This window comes from Petaurus breviceps, unplaced genomic scaffold (genome assembly GCF_028583685.1).
Source record: "Petaurus breviceps papuanus isolate PSGF00001 unplaced genomic scaffold, PetGlider_PUasm1.0 90510, whole genome shotgun sequence".
In the NCBI taxonomy this organism is placed as follows: domain Eukaryota; kingdom Metazoa; phylum Chordata; class Mammalia; order Diprotodontia; family Petauridae; genus Petaurus; species Petaurus breviceps.
The window spans coordinates 1539790-1557763 of NW_027187267.1; the positions used below are offsets into that span (position 1 = coordinate 1539790).

Consider the following 17974-nt stretch of genomic DNA (forward strand, 5'->3'; position numbering starts at 1 on the left):
TCTCTCTCTCTCTCTCTCTCTCTTTCTCTCTCTCTCTCTCTCTCTCTGTCTCTCTCTCTCTCTCTCTCTCTGGATGTAGTTCCTGCTTGATGGATTGGCCTGAAGATAATTTGACTTGTGTGACTTTTCTCTCTATCCACCAGTTAGTGACTTTGTGCAATGAATGTGTCTGTTTTTTGTGTTCTTCAGAGAGTCATAATGTGTTATACATTATTTTACAGATTTTCAAGGAATCACAGGGAGAGGAGCAAACACCATCAAACAAAGAATAATATTCCAGAAAAACAGAAGGAAAATGATGGGATATTCCTACATCATTTTCCAGAGATCCCCAGAAAAGGCTTTATAATATCCTTGCTCTATATGTAGAAGATATATAGCTAGGTCACAATTACTGTGAATAATGAATCCCCCTGAATTAGTCACATTATTTGCATTATTTCTGCCTATTTACATTAAATTGGAATCAGCATATCTCTTGGTAAATAAAATACCTCACATTTACAGAGATTTGCAAGGTTTATAATATATTTTTTCTCACCATAACTCTGTGATAAGCATTAGAGTTTTATTTCCCTTTTTCAGATAAGGAAATGGAGGCTTACAAAAGCTAGCTAAAGTATTCAGGTAGACATGGCAAATATCTGAGGCAGAATTTGATCTTTTGAATCTATGCTTGGTACTCTTACAGAAACATATGGCAATACATTTCAGTATCTTTGCCAAGAAAAGCCCAAATGGGATCATGAAGAGTTGGACATGATTAAAATGACTGATCATACACACACACATGCATACACACACAGACTCTCAATGGGAAGGAGATGTGCTTGGAACTGAATCTTGAAGGAAGTTAGGGAAGTCAAGAATATCAGGACGAGTCAAAATTTTCCAGTCATGAGAAGACAGCAAGTACAAAGGCATAGAGTTTGAAGATGAGTGCCAGTTCAGTAAAGTGAAAGAAGATTGAGCAGATAGGAAGAGCTTTAGATGTTAAACAAAATATTTCATATTGAATCTGGTGGTAATAGGGAGCCACTGGGGTTTGTTGAGCAAGGTAATGATATGATAAGCATAAGACATCTTATGTAAGAAAAGTGTAAGACACAATGGAGCCTAGCTGAAAATAAAATAACAAACTACTTCAAGAATTCATTAAGAAATAGCATAGTACAATGAAAAGAGTACAAACTTTTGAGTCAGAGGATCTGGGTTCAAGTCTTGTCTTTGATGTCTCTTGGACTTTGTTATATAGGCAAGAAACTTAACTTCAGTAGACTTCTGTTTCCTTATCTGTACAATTAGGTAAATTGGACTATATGGTATCTATGGTCTCTTACAACTCTAAATCTACAATTCTATGATTTTGCTGGTATGGGTTCTCCTTTCACTGATTTGGATTGCAGCCCTTCTCAACCTCAGTGGATAGTTGCATAAGTTTAAGTGGCTCCTAACCAAGTTGTTAGCCAGATGGTGGGCTAGCCTCTCAGTGACTAACCAACTGCTGAGTCAGATAAATGAAATAGTGTCAGTAGGCCTGTATGCAAAGCATGTGACAGATATTATGTTCTGCTGCCATAGGTTTTGACAATTCCACATCACCTCAATCCTATAATGAGACATTTGGATGAACAAATGATTGTGGGATTAAGGATGAGGTAAGAATAGTAAGTAGGATGTATAAGGAAAGAATGAAGGTGGTGGACATATAAAAAGAGCTGAGGAGTAGTTGTTGAAGCTTGAAGATTATGATACAAGAAGGGAGAAAGACGACTGGGTAGAGGGCAGGAGTGGTGGAACTAAAAGACCAGGGCCCCGAGAGGAGGAATTTCATCTAGGAGGAGGCTAAGGCAAGTGAGAAAGAATTAAACAGCCAGAGGAATAAGAAATGAGCTAAATGAGAAGGCGAGGAAACATATAGTGAAGGTTAGACAGCTAGTGAGAAGGAATTTTCATCTTTGGGCTCTTTTCTAGTTTCACCAACAGAGATATTACAGAGGGGAAAAGAAGCTGAGTATTTTGGGTTGAAGTCTCTAGCCTCTGGATGGCCTGCTTTTCCTTTACTCACTGAAGCTCTTTCCTCTATGGAGAAGACCAATGGGACAGCTGTGAGTGAATTTGTCTTTCTCGGTTTCTCGGCCCTGGCTGAATTTCAGCTGCTGCTCTTTGTGTTGTTCCTTCTCCTCTACTTGTTCACCCTGGGCACCAACGCTGTGATCCTGTCCACCATCTTGCTGGAGCGAGCCCTTCATACTCCCATGTATTTCTTCCTTGGAATACTGTCTTGTTTTGAGACCTGCTACACCTTTGTCATTGTGCCCAAGATGCTGGCAGATTTGCTGTCCCAGAAGAAGACCATTTCCTTTTTGGGTTGTGTTGTCCAGATGCTCACCTTCCTCTTCCTTGGCTGTTCTCACTCTTTCCTGCTGGCAGCCATGGGCTATGACTGCTATGTGGCCATCTGCAACCCTCTCCGCTACACAGTGCTGATGAGTCATGGGACATGTCTAGGACTAGTGGCTGCAGCCTGTGCCTGTGGATTTACTGTTGCCTTGATCATCACCACTCTGGTGTTTCACTTGCCCTTCCACTCCTCCAACCAGCTCCATCACTTCTTCTGTGACATCTCCCCTGTTCTAAAGCTGGCCTCGCACCATACCAGCCTCAGTCAGATGATCATCTTCATGCTTAGTGTCTTGGTCCTAGTCATTCCTCTGCTTTTAATCCTGGTTTCCTATATCCATATTATCTCTGCCATCCTAAAGATTCCCTCCACTGTGGGCAGGTATAAAGCCTTCTCCACCTGCGCATCTCATCTTATCGTTGTCACTGTCCACTATGGCTGTGCCTCCTTTATCTATTTGAGACCCAAGACCAATTACACTTCAAGCCAAGATGCTCTGATATCTGTGTCCTATACAATTCTAACTCCATTGTTTAATCCTATGATTTACAGTTTGAGAAATAAAGAATTCAAAGCAGCTCTTTGGCGAGCAATGGGGCAAAACTTGTGTCCTAAAATTGCTGGGAGCACACTCCTTTCTTAATTCTCTTGCCAGTCCTATCATTGGAAGACCAGTCATCAAAGAAAACAAACTGAACTCATTGGACTGTCTCAATGAGCCATTGCTAGATGAATGGAAAGAAAAAATACTCTGAGCAACAGGCTCTCTTTAGGTGTGAGGATGAAATCAGTTTAGAGATGAATTTTGTCCTTTGGACAACATGAAATGAACAAACCATAACACTAATTTCTTAATCTCCCTCCCTTAGTTTAGCACTGTAGAGTCTCAGTTCTTACTCTTTTATAGCTCACACTCAACTATTTCATTGGGGCAGAAGTTGGGAATTTCTTCCCATGCAGTGATGGTCCCCATATCCCTTCCTAACCTGTGCCTCTATACAATCAAGGGTTCTATCCAGTATCCATAGATTTGGAGATTGTTATATGAAGAGCTGGAAGGGACACTTAGAGGTATTGTGGTCAACCTCTCTCAATTTGCAGATGAGAAAACCAAGGTCCCAGACAGGCGAAGTAAGTTACCCTAAGTCACAAAACTGGTTAATGGACAATTTAGAAATCCAGTTCAGGTTTCCTGATTCCTAGTCCAGTTCTCATTCATTTCTATTATGCTAACTTTGCTTATTTTATCACCTCTGTGTTCTGGACTGTCTGGAGGAGTCAGTTTTGAGTGTGGATTCAGGAATGGGCACAATTACCTAGTTTATTCTGGATCAGTTGGGACCATTTTGTGGAAGTGGGATTATTTTGATAATATCTTAGTGTAAACTAGCCTTTAAAAACATTTTGGCAAGGAATTTCCTTTCCTTCATGATTAATACCAATACTTTGCATTTGCATAAATTTTACACTAAAATTATTTATTTTTAATTTATGGAATAAAACAAGCATTTTCATAACATAGTAAACAAAATAAGACAATTGCACATGAAACTGCAAATCTGTTATTTACAACTTGCTGTTACTTTTAAATATATAATAAAATTATCATGTAAATTTCTTTTTTTCCCCCTCTTCTTCCTATATCCAATGGCTACCATTAGACATAAATATGTAAAATAATCTATACATACTTCTATTTATTATTTCTTTCTCTGGATGCAGATAGCTTCTTCCTATGTCCTTTGTAGTTAATTTAGGTATCATAATAGTCAAAATGTTTTATTTCCTCAAAGTTGTTCTTAAAACAATATTTTTTGTTACTGTATACAATGTTCTCTTGGTTCTTCTTATTTTACTCTTCATTATTTCATGCAAGCCTATATATTTTTGGGTTCTTTCCAATATGGAAGCTTTATCTAACAAGAGGAAGGTTAGGGGAAGACCCTCACCTTGACAGACTTCTTTGCTGAGGATGGTGACACTGGTGGTAGAAGAAGTACTTTTATGTCCAAAGTCATTAGCTGGGTTCATAAATATGACAGTCTGGAAGGAGATGCTTCTACCACTTAGCACAGTAATGACAATGAAATGTACAGAGAACCTCCAATTGGTCATTCCATCCTGCCCACTGCTCCATGGGCTGCTCAGGAAGCCAATATTGACCAGAGCCCTTTTCAAGTGTTCACCCTACACTGCTTTTCTAGGGAACCTGCCCTATGATGTGATAAGAGGATTTCATCAAGGAATTCTTTAGGGGATTGAATATCAGTGCAGTACATTTACCACAAAAACCCAACACTCTAGAAAGGTTGAAAGGTTTTGGTTATGCTGAGTTTGAGGCCTTAGATTCACTGCTCAGTGCTTTGAGCTTGAATGAAGAGTCTATAGGCAACAGAAGAATATGAGGAGATGTTGCTGATCAAGCACCAGATAAAGACCAATATGCTCATTCCTTTGGTGCTGATTGGGATTGAAATCAAGATTGTGACAAAACCAAGAGACTGGAGGACTTGCCCTGCAGCAGACAGCTTTAATGACTACTCTCCTGGAAGGGGTGATGATAGCTTTGGAGACAAGTATCATGATCATTATGATTCAGACCAGTACCATGATGGTTCATAACAGGGCATAGACCTACATGGAGGCCTGGGACTGATATGATGACAGGGGCAGCAGAGACTATGAGAGAGGCTTTGATTCTAGGATAGGCAGTGGCAGAAGAGCATTTGATAGTGGGTACTGGCAAGATGATGATTACAGAGAAGATGATCACTATGAAGACAGACATAATAGATGAGATAATTGGTCATGGAACTCAGATTATTACAGATGGCATGATTTTAGGCATGAAGACAGAGGGTTCCTCCCCCCCTACCACTCCCCACTGAGACTCAAATTGAATCTGAAGTCCTGGAGTGCACCAAGGATGAAGATTCATCAGTTAGTATCTCACAGTTTGGCTGAGCTGCCTCTATCTCTGGAGAAGCTTCTATGGAATGATTACAAAAAGAGCAAGAGAAACTGCAGCAGCAGTTGGAGGAACCGAAACTAGAAAGAACCCCCAGGAGACACTCAAGTTGGCAAAGTGGGGAAACTAAGGAATGGCCAAGGACAGGAAGCGAGTGTTCATAGACTAGAATAGAGCTCCATCTGGCAGAAACACATGAAGGAGGGAAAGTAAGAAACCCCTAGAAAATGAAACATTCAGCAAGGAAGAGGACTCAGTCTCCAACTTCCAAGTCTTCTAAATCAGATCAGTTTCCCTTAAAGGTGATGCCTGCACCCCCACTAAAGGAAAATTCTTGGGTGAAATGAAGCTCCAATACTCCTGTTTGATCTCAGACCTCAGATTCTTCAGAGCAACAGTCTCCCACAAGTGGTGGAGTAATAGCTCAGCAGTCCAATGAAAGACCAGCTAACATTTCAAGGAAAGATGAGAATGAAGTAAATGGAGTGAGTGTGCTGAAAGGCCAAAGTGGGAACTCCAATCAAAGGCCATTGGAAGGAATCTGATAGGAGATGTGGCAGAAAAAAATCAGGACTCGAGACCTTCATCTGAGCCAAAGAAACCTGAAGAAAATTTGGCATTTAAATTCAGTTCTGCAAGCAAGTATGCAGCTCTCTCTGTTGATGGTGAAGATGAAAATAAGGGTGAAGACTATATACCAAATAAAACTCCACATCTTGTGCTTTCACCTCATAGCTTGCCAACCTACAACATTCAAGATCAAATAAAACCTCAATCCTGATAAGAAAAAAATAAAACTCATCATCTCCCAGGAGAAAAAAAAACAAAATTAAAAAAAATCAGTTACACCTTTTGAACAGCATGGTCAGCCCATCGGTAATAGCAGTTTCTACAGTAGAATTTGAATGCTTGGCAGTTACTAGGCTGTACCTACTACATGGCCAGGCCAGTACCTAGTATCTGGCCATGTTGTGCAAAAAGGAGTGAAATATGAGATATAAACAAGGAAGTGATTGAGAGGAAAATGAAGTGGTTCAGTCATGTGATAAGAATAATTGATTAAAAAATAGATGGCCAAATTATCCACTGATATCCACAGAATGTAAAAAGATGAAAAGCATGGGCTGTTAACCAGGAATCATAGCCCTCTAAGGAGTCTTTGGATAGATTTCAAATTACATCTTTATTTTTGCTAACCTCTAACTGAGTCTTAGCATTTCTTTCAGTTGTTTGAAAACATTCTTCTGAGAAGGGGTCCCTGGGTTTCACCAGACTTCCAAGAGCAGGAATAGGCTTGAACCAGTTCATAAAAGCAAATTATTACATTTTCAGGGTTAGCATTTGTCCCCCAGGAAAGAGCAAATACTAAAAATCAGGATTTTATTAATTGTTTTTGATTTTCTATGTTCAAGAGACAAAGAAATGTTAACAATCCAGATCAAACTTAAGAGTATGTAGAGCATACTTTTTTCTCCTCAGGGAGCTGGTTATTAAATATTCATCAGCACACACTTGACCAAAGAGATCCATGACACAAAGAGAGTTAAGATCCTCTGATCTAAAGGAAGGTCTCCAGAACACTGGGTTGATCCTTTATGGAGAATTTGTGGGAAAGCATGGACAAGAATTGTGCAAGATGAGAAAGTATGGAGAAGCTGTTGTTTTCCTCACTGCAGGAAGCACCAACATGGATGAGATCACAGCTCATAAATCCTTTACAGTATAAAAGTTTGTTCTCACTTGATGTAAGACAGCAGTGTGATGCAATAGAAAGAGGCCTAGATCTGGCATCTGAAGACCTCCTCCAAATCCCAACTCTGCCCACTTCTACCTGTATGGCCTTGGGCAAGTCCTTGGCCTCTGTGAAATCTGGACAGTATACCAGCAACATGCCAGGAAATGGAAACCCTTCCATTTGAATTGTCTTAGGAAGTTTCTGAGGATCACCTGGCAGGATAAGGTACCAGATACTATAGTCCTCCCTTGAACTGAACTGCCAAGCATTCAACTCTACTGGAGAAACCACTATTCCTGAAGGGCTGGTCATGTTGTTCTAATGCCAAACATATATTTGCCTAAAAGACTATTTTACAGTGAACTCTCACAAGGCAAGTTCTTACATGGAGGTAAGAAGTGTTACAAGGACACTCTGAAGGTTTCTCTGAAGAACTTTGAAATGGATTATGAACTATGAAAGATACTTACACAGAACTGCCCAGCATGGCATGCCTACATCAAAGAAAATCCTGTGCTCTATGAGCAAAACAGAATTGCAGTAGCTCAAAGGAAACGTGAGACGTGCAAATTTAGGGACTTCTCCACTCCAAATGTTCATATGCAGTGCTTGACCTGTGGTAGAGCCTTTCCATGCTTGCATTTGTCTGGTCAACCACAGTAGGACACAGAGTACCTTGACCCCAACAAAGTAATGCCATTTTGGTCCTCTTCAAAGGACAACAACCACCAACCTCTGTGGGCTTTGGTTTCCTAATCTATAAATTGATGGGATTGGGTTAGATTAGGTAACTATTCTCTAAGATCAGCTCCTGGCTCTCTCACCTACTTTTCAACTTCTGTCCCAATGGCCTTCTTACATTGGAGGCACACCCTAGCCTTTCAACTTCTGCTTCTTGTATATGGTGAGTTCCTTCCTCCTCTGTCCCTCTGTTTGAAGAAGACCCCCTGTTATCCATGCTTATCTCTAACCAGGGCAATTCCTGACTCTACAGACTACATGCATCATGATTGCCTCCCTGCTTTTCAGCTCCCTCTTATGTGCTGTCTTCTTCATTAGAATCTAAGTTTCTTGATCCTCACTTTAGGGGTGGAGCCAAGATGACAGAGTAGAAGCACAAACTTGGCATGGGTTCCCACTCCAATCACTTCCGATATATATAAAAAACGACTCTAAACAAACTTTAGAGCCCACAGAACCCACTTCAGAACCCACAAAGTGACAGAGAGAAACAAATCTCCTGCTGAAGGAAGCCTGGCAAGTGGAAAGGAAGGGTCTATCTCAATGAGCTGAGAGCCCAGTGCAGTCCAGCATGAGACTCGTGGTTCTTGCCCCAGGGCAGCCCTGACCAGTAGCAGCCAGAAGAGACTTCAGGAGAGTGAATCATTAGTAGCTGTGGCAATTTCCAGACTTCTCAACCTATAAATTCCAAAGACAAACCAAAATGACAGTGTGGAACTCTGTTGGAACAGGGGAGGACTGAAGAGTGCAGTCTGACCCCTGCCCCCAGGGTGGGAAGTGGCAGAGGTGCAGCAGCTGTGCAGCCTCTGCTGTGTGGCTGCTTCCAGAGCTCCTGGCTTGCAGCTTGCAGGGGGACCAAGTGACCATTCAGAGGTAATCTCTTTTGCTTTAACCTACTTGGATCTGGATTGATCTTGGGTAGTGGTCCTGGGGTGGTGGTCCTGGGGTGTGTGACTAGTGAGCTGGAGCTTGTGGGGGTTGTAGACAGGGAACCCTCCTAATGGTTCTGGCAGCTGAGAAAACCCCAACAATTTGGGACAAAGCTCTCTCCATTCTGGAAGCAGAGTTCTACTGTGGCAAAGAGCTCAAAAGTCAAGTAATTGGCTGGCAATATGAGCAAGCAACAGAAGCACAGGTAGACCACAGAATCCTTTTTTTGCGGGGGGGGGGGACAAAAAGGATCAAGGCATGGAGTGGGAGAAAGACAGCAAAGTCATAACTTCTGCATCAAAAGCCTCCAAGAAAAATATGAGTCAATTACAGGCCATGGAGGAGCTCAAGAAGGATTTTGAAAATCAAGTAAAAGAAGTGGAGGAAAAATTGGGAATAGAAATGAGAATGATGCAAGAAAATCATGAAAAGTGAGTCAATGGCTTACTAAAGGAGACCCAAAAATACACTGAAGAAAATAATATCTTAAAAAATAGACTAACTCAAATAAAATGTAAGTTTCTTGAGGGTAGAGATTGTCTTTCGGCTTATATTTGTATTCCCTGAGTTTATCCCAGAGCCTGACACATAGTAAATGCTTAATAAATACTTTATCTAATCCAAATCTACCAAATGTTAAGGTCCCTTTCAGCTCTAAGTCTATATAACCCCTCCATCTTCATAAGAACTCTGAAGCTTAGGGGTAGGCAATAATAACCAGATTTTACAGGGGAGGAAAATTAAGCTCAGAGATCTATGTGACTTGTCCAAAGTCAATAGTGGTAGAGACAAGGTAAGGACCCCATCTTAAGATGCACTGCAATAGTTAGTGCCTATGCATCTCTAGGGCCTTCCCTTAGATTTTTCCTTCCATTGATGTTGATGTTCATGGCCCCTGCTCCCCAGGTGCTCAGGACTGAGCCCACTTATGAACAGTTGGTGACTATTTTTCATGAGAAACTTGACTGCTAATTACCCCCTGTGAAACCTCTCCACAGCAGCAACTCCAGTGCCAGGAGACTAATAAACACCACCAACAATAAATGTTTGGTCAATGTAACTGCCAAGACTCTTGTCCATGGCTAGTGACTGAGGAACCTCATGGAAGGAAGAGACTGGTTACATTGAGGTTGTTTGGAGTCAAAGGCCCCAGACCTGTTGCATTTCTTCTCACAAACAGAGGAAAGTTCCCTCTGTTCTTTGTTCATCTCTTTATGTTTATTTTTTGGAATTGATCCTGTTTACCAAAGAGACACTTCTGAACACATCACTGACTGTTTCAGAGCAGTAAGGAGAAAAATGCTGGGAAAGCTGGACAGAGAGGACAAGACCTTGGATTGTGTTGAGGCAGCATGGTGGCCAGAATTCTACTAGTGTAAGCAGTGTAAGAGAAGAACTACCTCTTTCAAATGAGGACTGTGACTCTCAGGTAAAGGAAGAGCTTGGTGGGGGTTGTTTGTGTGGAGATGGGGGTTATTTAACACTATCCCAAATGAAGGATGATTCAGATGAGGATCTAATTTATTCATTGGATATCAGTTTGTAGACAAACCTGTTCTTTCTCATGACTGGATTTTTTCCTCTTTCAGTTAGCTAGATTGTCCCTTTAGACAACCTAAATCTACCAAATATTCGCCCAGTCTCTGCTTGCCTCTGCCTTGTAAATACTTTACCCACTTTTTCATTAGAGTAATGGCTACATTTTAGCAAGGAAACTTCATAGTTTAGGAAGAAGTAACAGATTTGCTTAAGAAATTTCCTTCTAAGAGTCCCCAAATAGGGGAAAAATCTTCCTTATCATTTGAGGCTGCATCTAGATATTTCCAGCAACCAGGTTGACTCCCTCCTTTCCTCACTTCTTTTTCTTCCTTCCTTCCTTCCTTCCTTCCTTCCTTCCTTCCTTCCTTCCTTCTTCACCATCTAAGCAGAAATTATGGAAAATTCAGAAAGGGGGTTTGGGGAATGAAAAGTGCCAGAACTGAGGGTGATATCCCCAAGTTCTCTTAGTCTATGGTCCATTTAGAACTTGCAGTTCACAGATTGTTAGATCCAGAAAGAATCCTGATATTCCACTGCCCAATTGTCCATGTTTTTCAGGGTGGTTATTCAGCCTCTGCTTGAAAACCTGCAATGGCTGGGAGCTCCCTGCTCCCCAAGGTGAGTTGAAGACATTCATTTTACAGAGGAAGACACTATACGCTAAAGAAATCAAGTGATATCCAAAGCACTGCTAGGACTCCTGGTCTATGTGTCCAGACTCCTCCTACTGCACCATAAAGGCTGTGGATATTTTTGGTTAATGTTATCAGAGCTGTTTTCCTTCTTTGTGCAAATCTTAAAGAGGAATACAGATGCCTCCCTCTTTGCCTGACCCCCCCTCATCCCCAAACTCCTAGAGGAACCTTTTATGAGAACATTTCTGAGGATAGCTATACTTACCTGCTCTTGAATAGGGCAATGGAGTTTAGGACAGTATTCTTGTTTATTCTCAATAGCCTGGTTATGAAGGTTATTAGCCCATGTAGAGGTGTTGAAGATCTCCTTTACTAAACCAAAACCCCTTTTACTTTCAGGATCTGATGAAGAGAATGGTCACATTACAAAAATCAACCAGTTGAATTCCAGCCTTGAGAGGAAATTACCAGATAAAATCTTCTGATTGTCAATGACTTGATTTTATACTCTGCTTGTACGATCATTATCTTTGTTTTCAGACTCCAGAGGAGGAATGCAGGAGTTAGAATCAAACACCTGGGAACATCTGTCACCTTTACCCATAGCCCCATACTTCAATGCCCTTTCTGATCTTCTTCCTATTCTCTTGCCTCTAACCCTCTTCCTGAATCTTCTAAGTACTCTTTCTCTATGGAGAGGAGCAATGAGACAAATGTGAGTGAATTTGTCTTCCTTGGCTTCTCAGCCCTGGCTGAATTTCAGCAGTTACTGTTTGCAGTTTTCCTTCTCCTCTACCTGTTTACTCTAGGCACCAATGCTGTGATCCTGTCCACCATCCTGCTAGAGCGAGCCCTTCATACTCCCATGTACTTCTTCCTTGGAATTCTGTCCTCATTTGAGACATGTTACACTTTTATCATAGTGCCCAAGATGCTAGTGGACTTGCTGTCCCAGAAGAAAACTATTTCTTTTGTGGGTTGTGCTATTCAGATGCTTACCTTCCTCTTCCTCGGCTGTTCTCATTCCTTTCTGCTGGCAGCCATGGGCTATGACCGTTATGTGGCCATCTGCAATCCTCTTCGTTACACAGTGCTGATGGGCCATGGAATGTGTCTGGGACTGGTAGCTGCAGCCTGTGCCTGTGGCTTCACAGTTGCCTTGGTTACAACATCCCTTGTATTTCACTTGCCCTTCCATTCTTCCAACCAGCTCCATCACTTCTTCTGTGACATTTCCCCTGTCCTCAAGCTGGCTTCCCACCATACTCGCCTTAGTCAGATGGTCATCTTCATGCTGGGTGTATTTGTACTGGTCATCCCTTTACTGTTGATTCTGACCTCCTATATCCGTATAATCTCTGCCATACTAAAGATCCCCTCCACTGTGGGGAGGTACAAGGCCTTCTCCACCTGTGCCTCTCATCTTATTGTAGTCACTGTCCACTATGGCTGTGCCTCCTTCATCTATTTGAGGCCCAAGACCAACTATACCTCAAGCCAAGATGCCCTGATATCTGTGTCCTATACCATTCTAACCCCATTATTCAATCCCATGATTTATAGTCTGAGAAATAAGGAGTTCAAGGCAGCTCTGTGGAGGGCAATGGGTCAGAATTTGTGTTCCAAACATTAAAGAACAAGTTCTTCTATTTCGTTTTTGTCTCTCATTCAGGCTTTCTAGTTGTGGTGGAGAAAGATTGGTTAATTTCAGGAGGAAAAGAGTTTGAGATTTAAAATCAAGAGAGAATGGAATTTGCATCATACTTTGCATAAAAGTCATATGGGGAAAACCCTCACTCTCTTTGAGCCTTGATTTCCAAAGCTATCTTCATATCCAAAGGCCTCATATGTTATATTTGTGAACATTCAGATGATAATATTTTTAGTACCTCACAGGTTTGTTGGAAGGATCTAAAATTATGCTCTACATAAAGGATTATTTTTTGTAAATTCTTAAAGGCATCTATCATGGCATAATGGATAGAGAAGCAGTCACAGAGTCAAGAAGACTTGAGTTAACAACCTAACTCTGATGCATTGTGTGAGCTAGCTATGTGAGCACAGATAAGTCATATGTCTCTTCAGTTCCCCAGGAAACACTCTAAGGTTGTCAGTTTCAGAGGAGGTGCTGATCTGTATCAATAGATGGAGTTCTTCACTGGAAGTACCTTACAACATTGAAATTTACATGTCTAGTCTTTTTTTTTTTAAATTTTTTAAAGCAATTGGGGTTAAGTAACTTGCTCAGGTTACACGGCCAGTTATTTCTGGGTGTGGTGCTGCGTATCTGAGCCCGGATTTGATCCAGGTCATCCCGACACTGGAGCCAGTGCTCTTACTAGCTGAGCCACCTGGCCACCCCTAAGCAATTGGGGTTAAGTAACTTGCTCAAGGTTACATGGGCAGGTGTTTCTGGGTGGGTGCTAAGTGTCTGAGCCCAGGATTCGATCTCCAGGTCTTCTCAACACTAGAGCCGGTGCTCTTACTCGCTGTGCTACCTGGCCGCCCCTACATGTCTAGTCTTAAAAAAAAATTCAAATGTTAGATATCATATTTCTGATCATCAATGTCAAAAATACAATCCTGACAAGGATGACAAATCTCAAGCTTTTATGTTCTAGAAGAAATTTTTCCATCTTCTCCTATTCTTTCATTACTCAATCTAGGCTCCACTTAAGTTTTTGCTCAGCACAGAAGACACTGGGATGAATAGGTGGCACCAATCTCTATGATCCCTGGTTGCCCTGTTCCATGACCACAGACTGCATTTTTATCTCTCTCTTGTCATTGTGCAAATATATATCCTTTGGTTTTAAGGGAGACAAGTTGAAAGCATGGGAATTCAATCATGAGTTCATCCTCACTTTTGGAAGCACAACTGAAAACACATTCCTATTGCTTATAGGCCACTGGCATCATCTGTGTAAGAAGAATGTCATTATTAATATTAATGTACTAAAATAGTTAGTGAGAGCATAGAGCCTAGTAACTTTTTCCCATTGAATTTGAGTTGGCTTTCACAGCTTTGGGAGGAAAGGTGGTAAAGAGATTGTGTTACTCAATGGTCAGATGGATCAAAACATCACAAGAGTATGATTAGTAACTGGTGATAGTTGCCTGAAAAACAGAAGTGAAAACAGAAAAGAAAACTAACTTCTTGTCTTTCCTTAGTGGAAGAGTCCATATCCCTTCTCCCAAGGGAAGGCAATCATTATTCACCATAATGGAATGCCTCCCCTCTTATATTGAGAAATCAATTTCCAGTCTCCTTACACTATCTCATGTAGTGAGGAGTCACTCTGGGAATCTGTAAAATCAAAAAGACATGCAAATGTTAAATATTAGTGCATCTTATTATTAATATAATTTTAAATAGTTTTCTTGGCTCTTTAAAACTGGGAGTATGCTATCTCTTTAAAGTTTGTTGCTGAATTGTTTGCTCCAAGTTTTAACAAAAACAATTGCTGAAATAGTTATTCTCAGATTTACCCTTTTGAGATAGTTGTTGAGTTATGAAGGTGACAAGCTATAGAAAACTGGGGAAATGTGGTTATCAGAACTGTTGCATGATGTATTATTTTGAGACTAACATAATTTATATGATTTTAGATAGAAGATGAGAATTTGGCTATTCATCATAAACTAAGGTGGAACATTTGCAAAGAGGGTCCCCAAACTGGGAACTTGAAAGAGAAGAAGGCAAGGGGTAAAAGGACAGATTTCAGAACTTCAGCTAAGTCTGAATTTAGAAGTGATATACACTACCACTGTTATTAATGGTTAAGTCTTGTTGATTATAGACAAGATTGGTAACAGAGACTTAAGAAGTTACTTTGGAGATCTACTAGTTAGTCTGAGATGTCATGCTCAATAAGGTGATGCAAGCATGGCTTGTGTCATCTCGGCTTAGCAATAAAAATAGCTGTTCAACAATGAAGCTACATTCATCAAAGAACTTTCATGGACAGTTCCTGAGAAAGAAATAGGACATCAAAATTTATGGCCTTCAGAGGTTTGAGTTACCCTGAACACTTGGGTTTTCCCTACTCATGTGCCTTTTTGCTAGATTCCTGTGTGTGCCCACTTTTTCTCACAGATGGGAAAGTTCATTGATAGGAGAATGCAAACAAGTTTTATATGTGGATTGTGATGTATGTGTTATTAATTCAATTGCTTTAATATTTTAGTACCTTTGATACTATTATTTATTTTTTCTTTATTCTTAAGTAAATGGTTATATTTGAGGTACAAAAAAATTGTTATCATGAATGACTGCTTGTATAAATGGAAACATATCTGTAGGAGCTCAAGAGCTAGAGTGGTGAGGAAAGAGAATGCACTTCCCTTCCACAGGATTATCCCTAGATATCCTAGAATATGGAGAGATTTTTAGTGTGGCTATATAATGTTGGTTCTACTCTGAGAATCATACCTACCAGTATGAGGGCAAGTTGAAATGAGAAATCTAGCCAAGAGAATAAGTAGGTATCCATATGCCTAGGTGAGAAGTGGAAGTTGCTATAGTGCATATAGTACCCTTTATACTAAGAGGAAAATCTCAAATAGAAGGGACATTAGATAAACAGCTTCATAACCTTGGAGTGCACTGGAAGTTTTATTCATTCTCTTCTTCTTTGGCCTCCTCCTCACTCCTTTTTGATTTATCCTCCCTCTTCCTCTCTCTTCCATCAGCTCTTTAATTTCCTACTCACTACAGTTAAAGGTCTATAAACTTTAGAGCCTGGAGGTTGAGGAAAGTCTAGCCAGAATTCTAGGTTGCTTTTGCTCTCCTCCATGATCTATTCCCAAAGCTTTGTATGTATCTTTGCTTTGGTAGCTTACTCTTGATATTGAGGGACAAAACTGTTTAATAGAGAAGCAAGAGAAGAAATCAATGGGGTAAAAAACAAACAACACTGAAAAATTGTTATATATCCAGGAACTCAAAAATAAACCAGAGAGTTTTAATGTACTTCAAGTTGACTATAAGTCAATAGTGTGATACGGCAGCAAAAAATAATCCAAAACAAAAAAACCCCAAACAACAACAACAACAAAAATCAATGAGAACTTCACCTATATTCAGAAGCATCATTTCTGGAACAACTGAAAATGGTTTAGTTCTACCAGAATGTCAGATTGGACAAGTTCATCTTTAGAGTCTCAACAGTTAACTTGTATGGACAGTTAACAAGGTGTTTAATTCACAATTCATTTTGTCCCTTCTTTCACAATGCCACATTGAAATAGACAAGCTGGAATATGTCTCAAAGAGGGTTGCTAGGATGGTGAAATGACTGGAGAACATGGCATGCCTATATTGGTTGAGGGAACTGGGGATGTTTTTATTGAAGAAAAGATTTAGAAGGAATAAAATAATTATTAAAATATTTGTTAGGCTGCTATGTGAATGATAGGTTAGTCCCCCCCCCCCCCACCTTGGTCTTTGAGGCCAGAAAGAGTAGTGATAGAAACCACAGAGGTCCAGATTTATGATAGATGTCAAGAAAACCTTTTTTTTAAAACGATTATACATATTCACATCTACAATGACCTGCCTTGCAAGTTCTCCCTTACTGTAAGACTTCATACAGAGGCTACCAGATGACTATTTATTATTGTTAATATAAAAATATTTGTGTAGGTAGATTAGATGAACTATGAGGCCCAGCTTTTACATTCTGTGAATGAATAAATGAATGTCATATTTTACTTCTACCAGTTAATTGATCTTTCATGTACCCCTTTTTGACATCAAAAACTTCCCCACTCCTCTATCTAAGGTCATAGACTGGAGGGGTGGTATGAAGGGACACAGGTTAACCCAGATGCTTAGTAATGGTAAGTAATAAGAGGAAGGACTCAAGGGAAAAGGAGATCAGGGATTGATTAGGGATTGCCACAGGCATGTCCACTTCACCTATGGTGCCCAGCAATCTCTGACTCTCTAATAGGTCATTAAGACTCTTAAATAAATTTTTCTATTTTGCCTATTTGACCAGTGAGCCTTGGAGATACATTGTCTGTACTGGAGCCTACTCACTAATTGGGGAAAGGAAGGACCTGTGTCAAACCCAGTGCGGTAATGAATCCCCAGGGCTATTGATGACACAGTTACAGATCAGAGTATTAGTTCTTTAGCTGACAAAGAAAAAAGAAAGGATTGTTGACAATGCTCATTGGCAAGGCAGTTTGGAAGAAGACGCATGGGGACACTGTGTAAGTAAGAGAGATAGGGACAGGGGAATGGAGGAGCTAAAAGAAACTCATTCCCCTTCAGTCAGGCCCTAGGACTGATAGCTATTCCATTCAAATTAATCCAATTCAACAAATACTTATCAAGTATCTATTACATGCAAGGTATCACCCTAGCTACTGGAATATGACAGGGGTCCATGACCAGATGACAAATAGATGTGACTGTGGGAAATCAAACTTCAGAACTTCTCGTGCAGAAAAAGAAGTAATTGGGACATAGGACATGAAGCAGCTATTGGATGTACTACTCGCATTTAATGAGGGAGGGAAGAATCATACTTTGGAGATGTGAAGTTCCTCGTGTGGGAAGGGGGAAGAGGACATTGATTTAATAAGTAAAGATCTTAATTCTTATTAGGACCTTTTGGATATTGATACGAGGAAAACAGGAGTCTTGGTTGATAGGTGTTTCATTTATTTCATAGATGACCCAGGCAGGACTCTATGGAGTGGTGCTCAGCACTTTCACAGTCATTTGGTGAAAAGGAGAAGGGTGAATATGAAAATAAGAGGCTGATGACATGAGGATGAAAGGAGACAAAGAGGGATGAGAAGGAGAGCAGAAAGATTGGAAGAAAGGAGGGATATTATTCATTCATTCATAAACATTATTTAAATACAAGCAGTGTGGAGAATACTATGTAAGTGGCTAGCAGAACAAAGTTTAGAGAAGACACAGTTCTCTTTCATGGATGTAACAATCTAGTAGGGAGAAAAGACAGAATATGAATGTTATATACGTTAATGTGGTTGTTGCTCAATCA

At 40.4% G+C, this 17974-nt stretch overlaps 2 protein-coding genes and 1 pseudogene across 2 annotated transcripts; all 3 read left to right on the plus strand.

The window, feature by feature from the left end:
• The first annotated feature begins 2081 nt into the window (after positions 1 to 2081).
• LOC138141915 (olfactory receptor 10K1-like) lies at positions 2082 to 3047 on the plus strand. The gene has a single exon (XM_069062808.1). It carries the CDS (start codon positions 2085 to 2087, stop codon positions 3045 to 3047), a length of 963 nt encoding a protein of 320 aa, XP_068918909.1. The 5' UTR covers positions 2082 to 2084.
• Positions 3048 to 3505: 458 nt separating this feature from the next.
• LOC138142002 (eukaryotic translation initiation factor 4B pseudogene) lies at positions 3506 to 6153 on the plus strand (annotated as a pseudogene).
• A 5171-nt stretch (positions 6154 to 11324) lies between these two features.
• LOC138142003 (olfactory receptor 10K1-like) lies at positions 11325 to 12585 on the plus strand. The gene has a single exon (XM_069062922.1). The coding sequence runs from the start codon at positions 11644 to 11646 to the stop codon at positions 12583 to 12585; it is 942 nt and encodes a 313-aa protein (XP_068919023.1). The 5' UTR covers positions 11325 to 11643.
• The last annotated feature ends 5389 nt before the right edge of the window (positions 12586 to 17974 follow it).

Bases quoted from the DNA above. Each gene is read 5' to 3' on its own strand.
- LOC138141915 (XM_069062808.1), top strand. From the start codon at position 2,085: ATGGAGAAGACCAATGGGACAGCTGTGAGTGAATTTGTCTTTCTCGGT.
- LOC138142003 (XM_069062922.1), top strand. From the start codon at position 11,644: ATGGAGAGGAGCAATGAGACAAATGTGAGTGAATTTGTCTTCCTTGGC.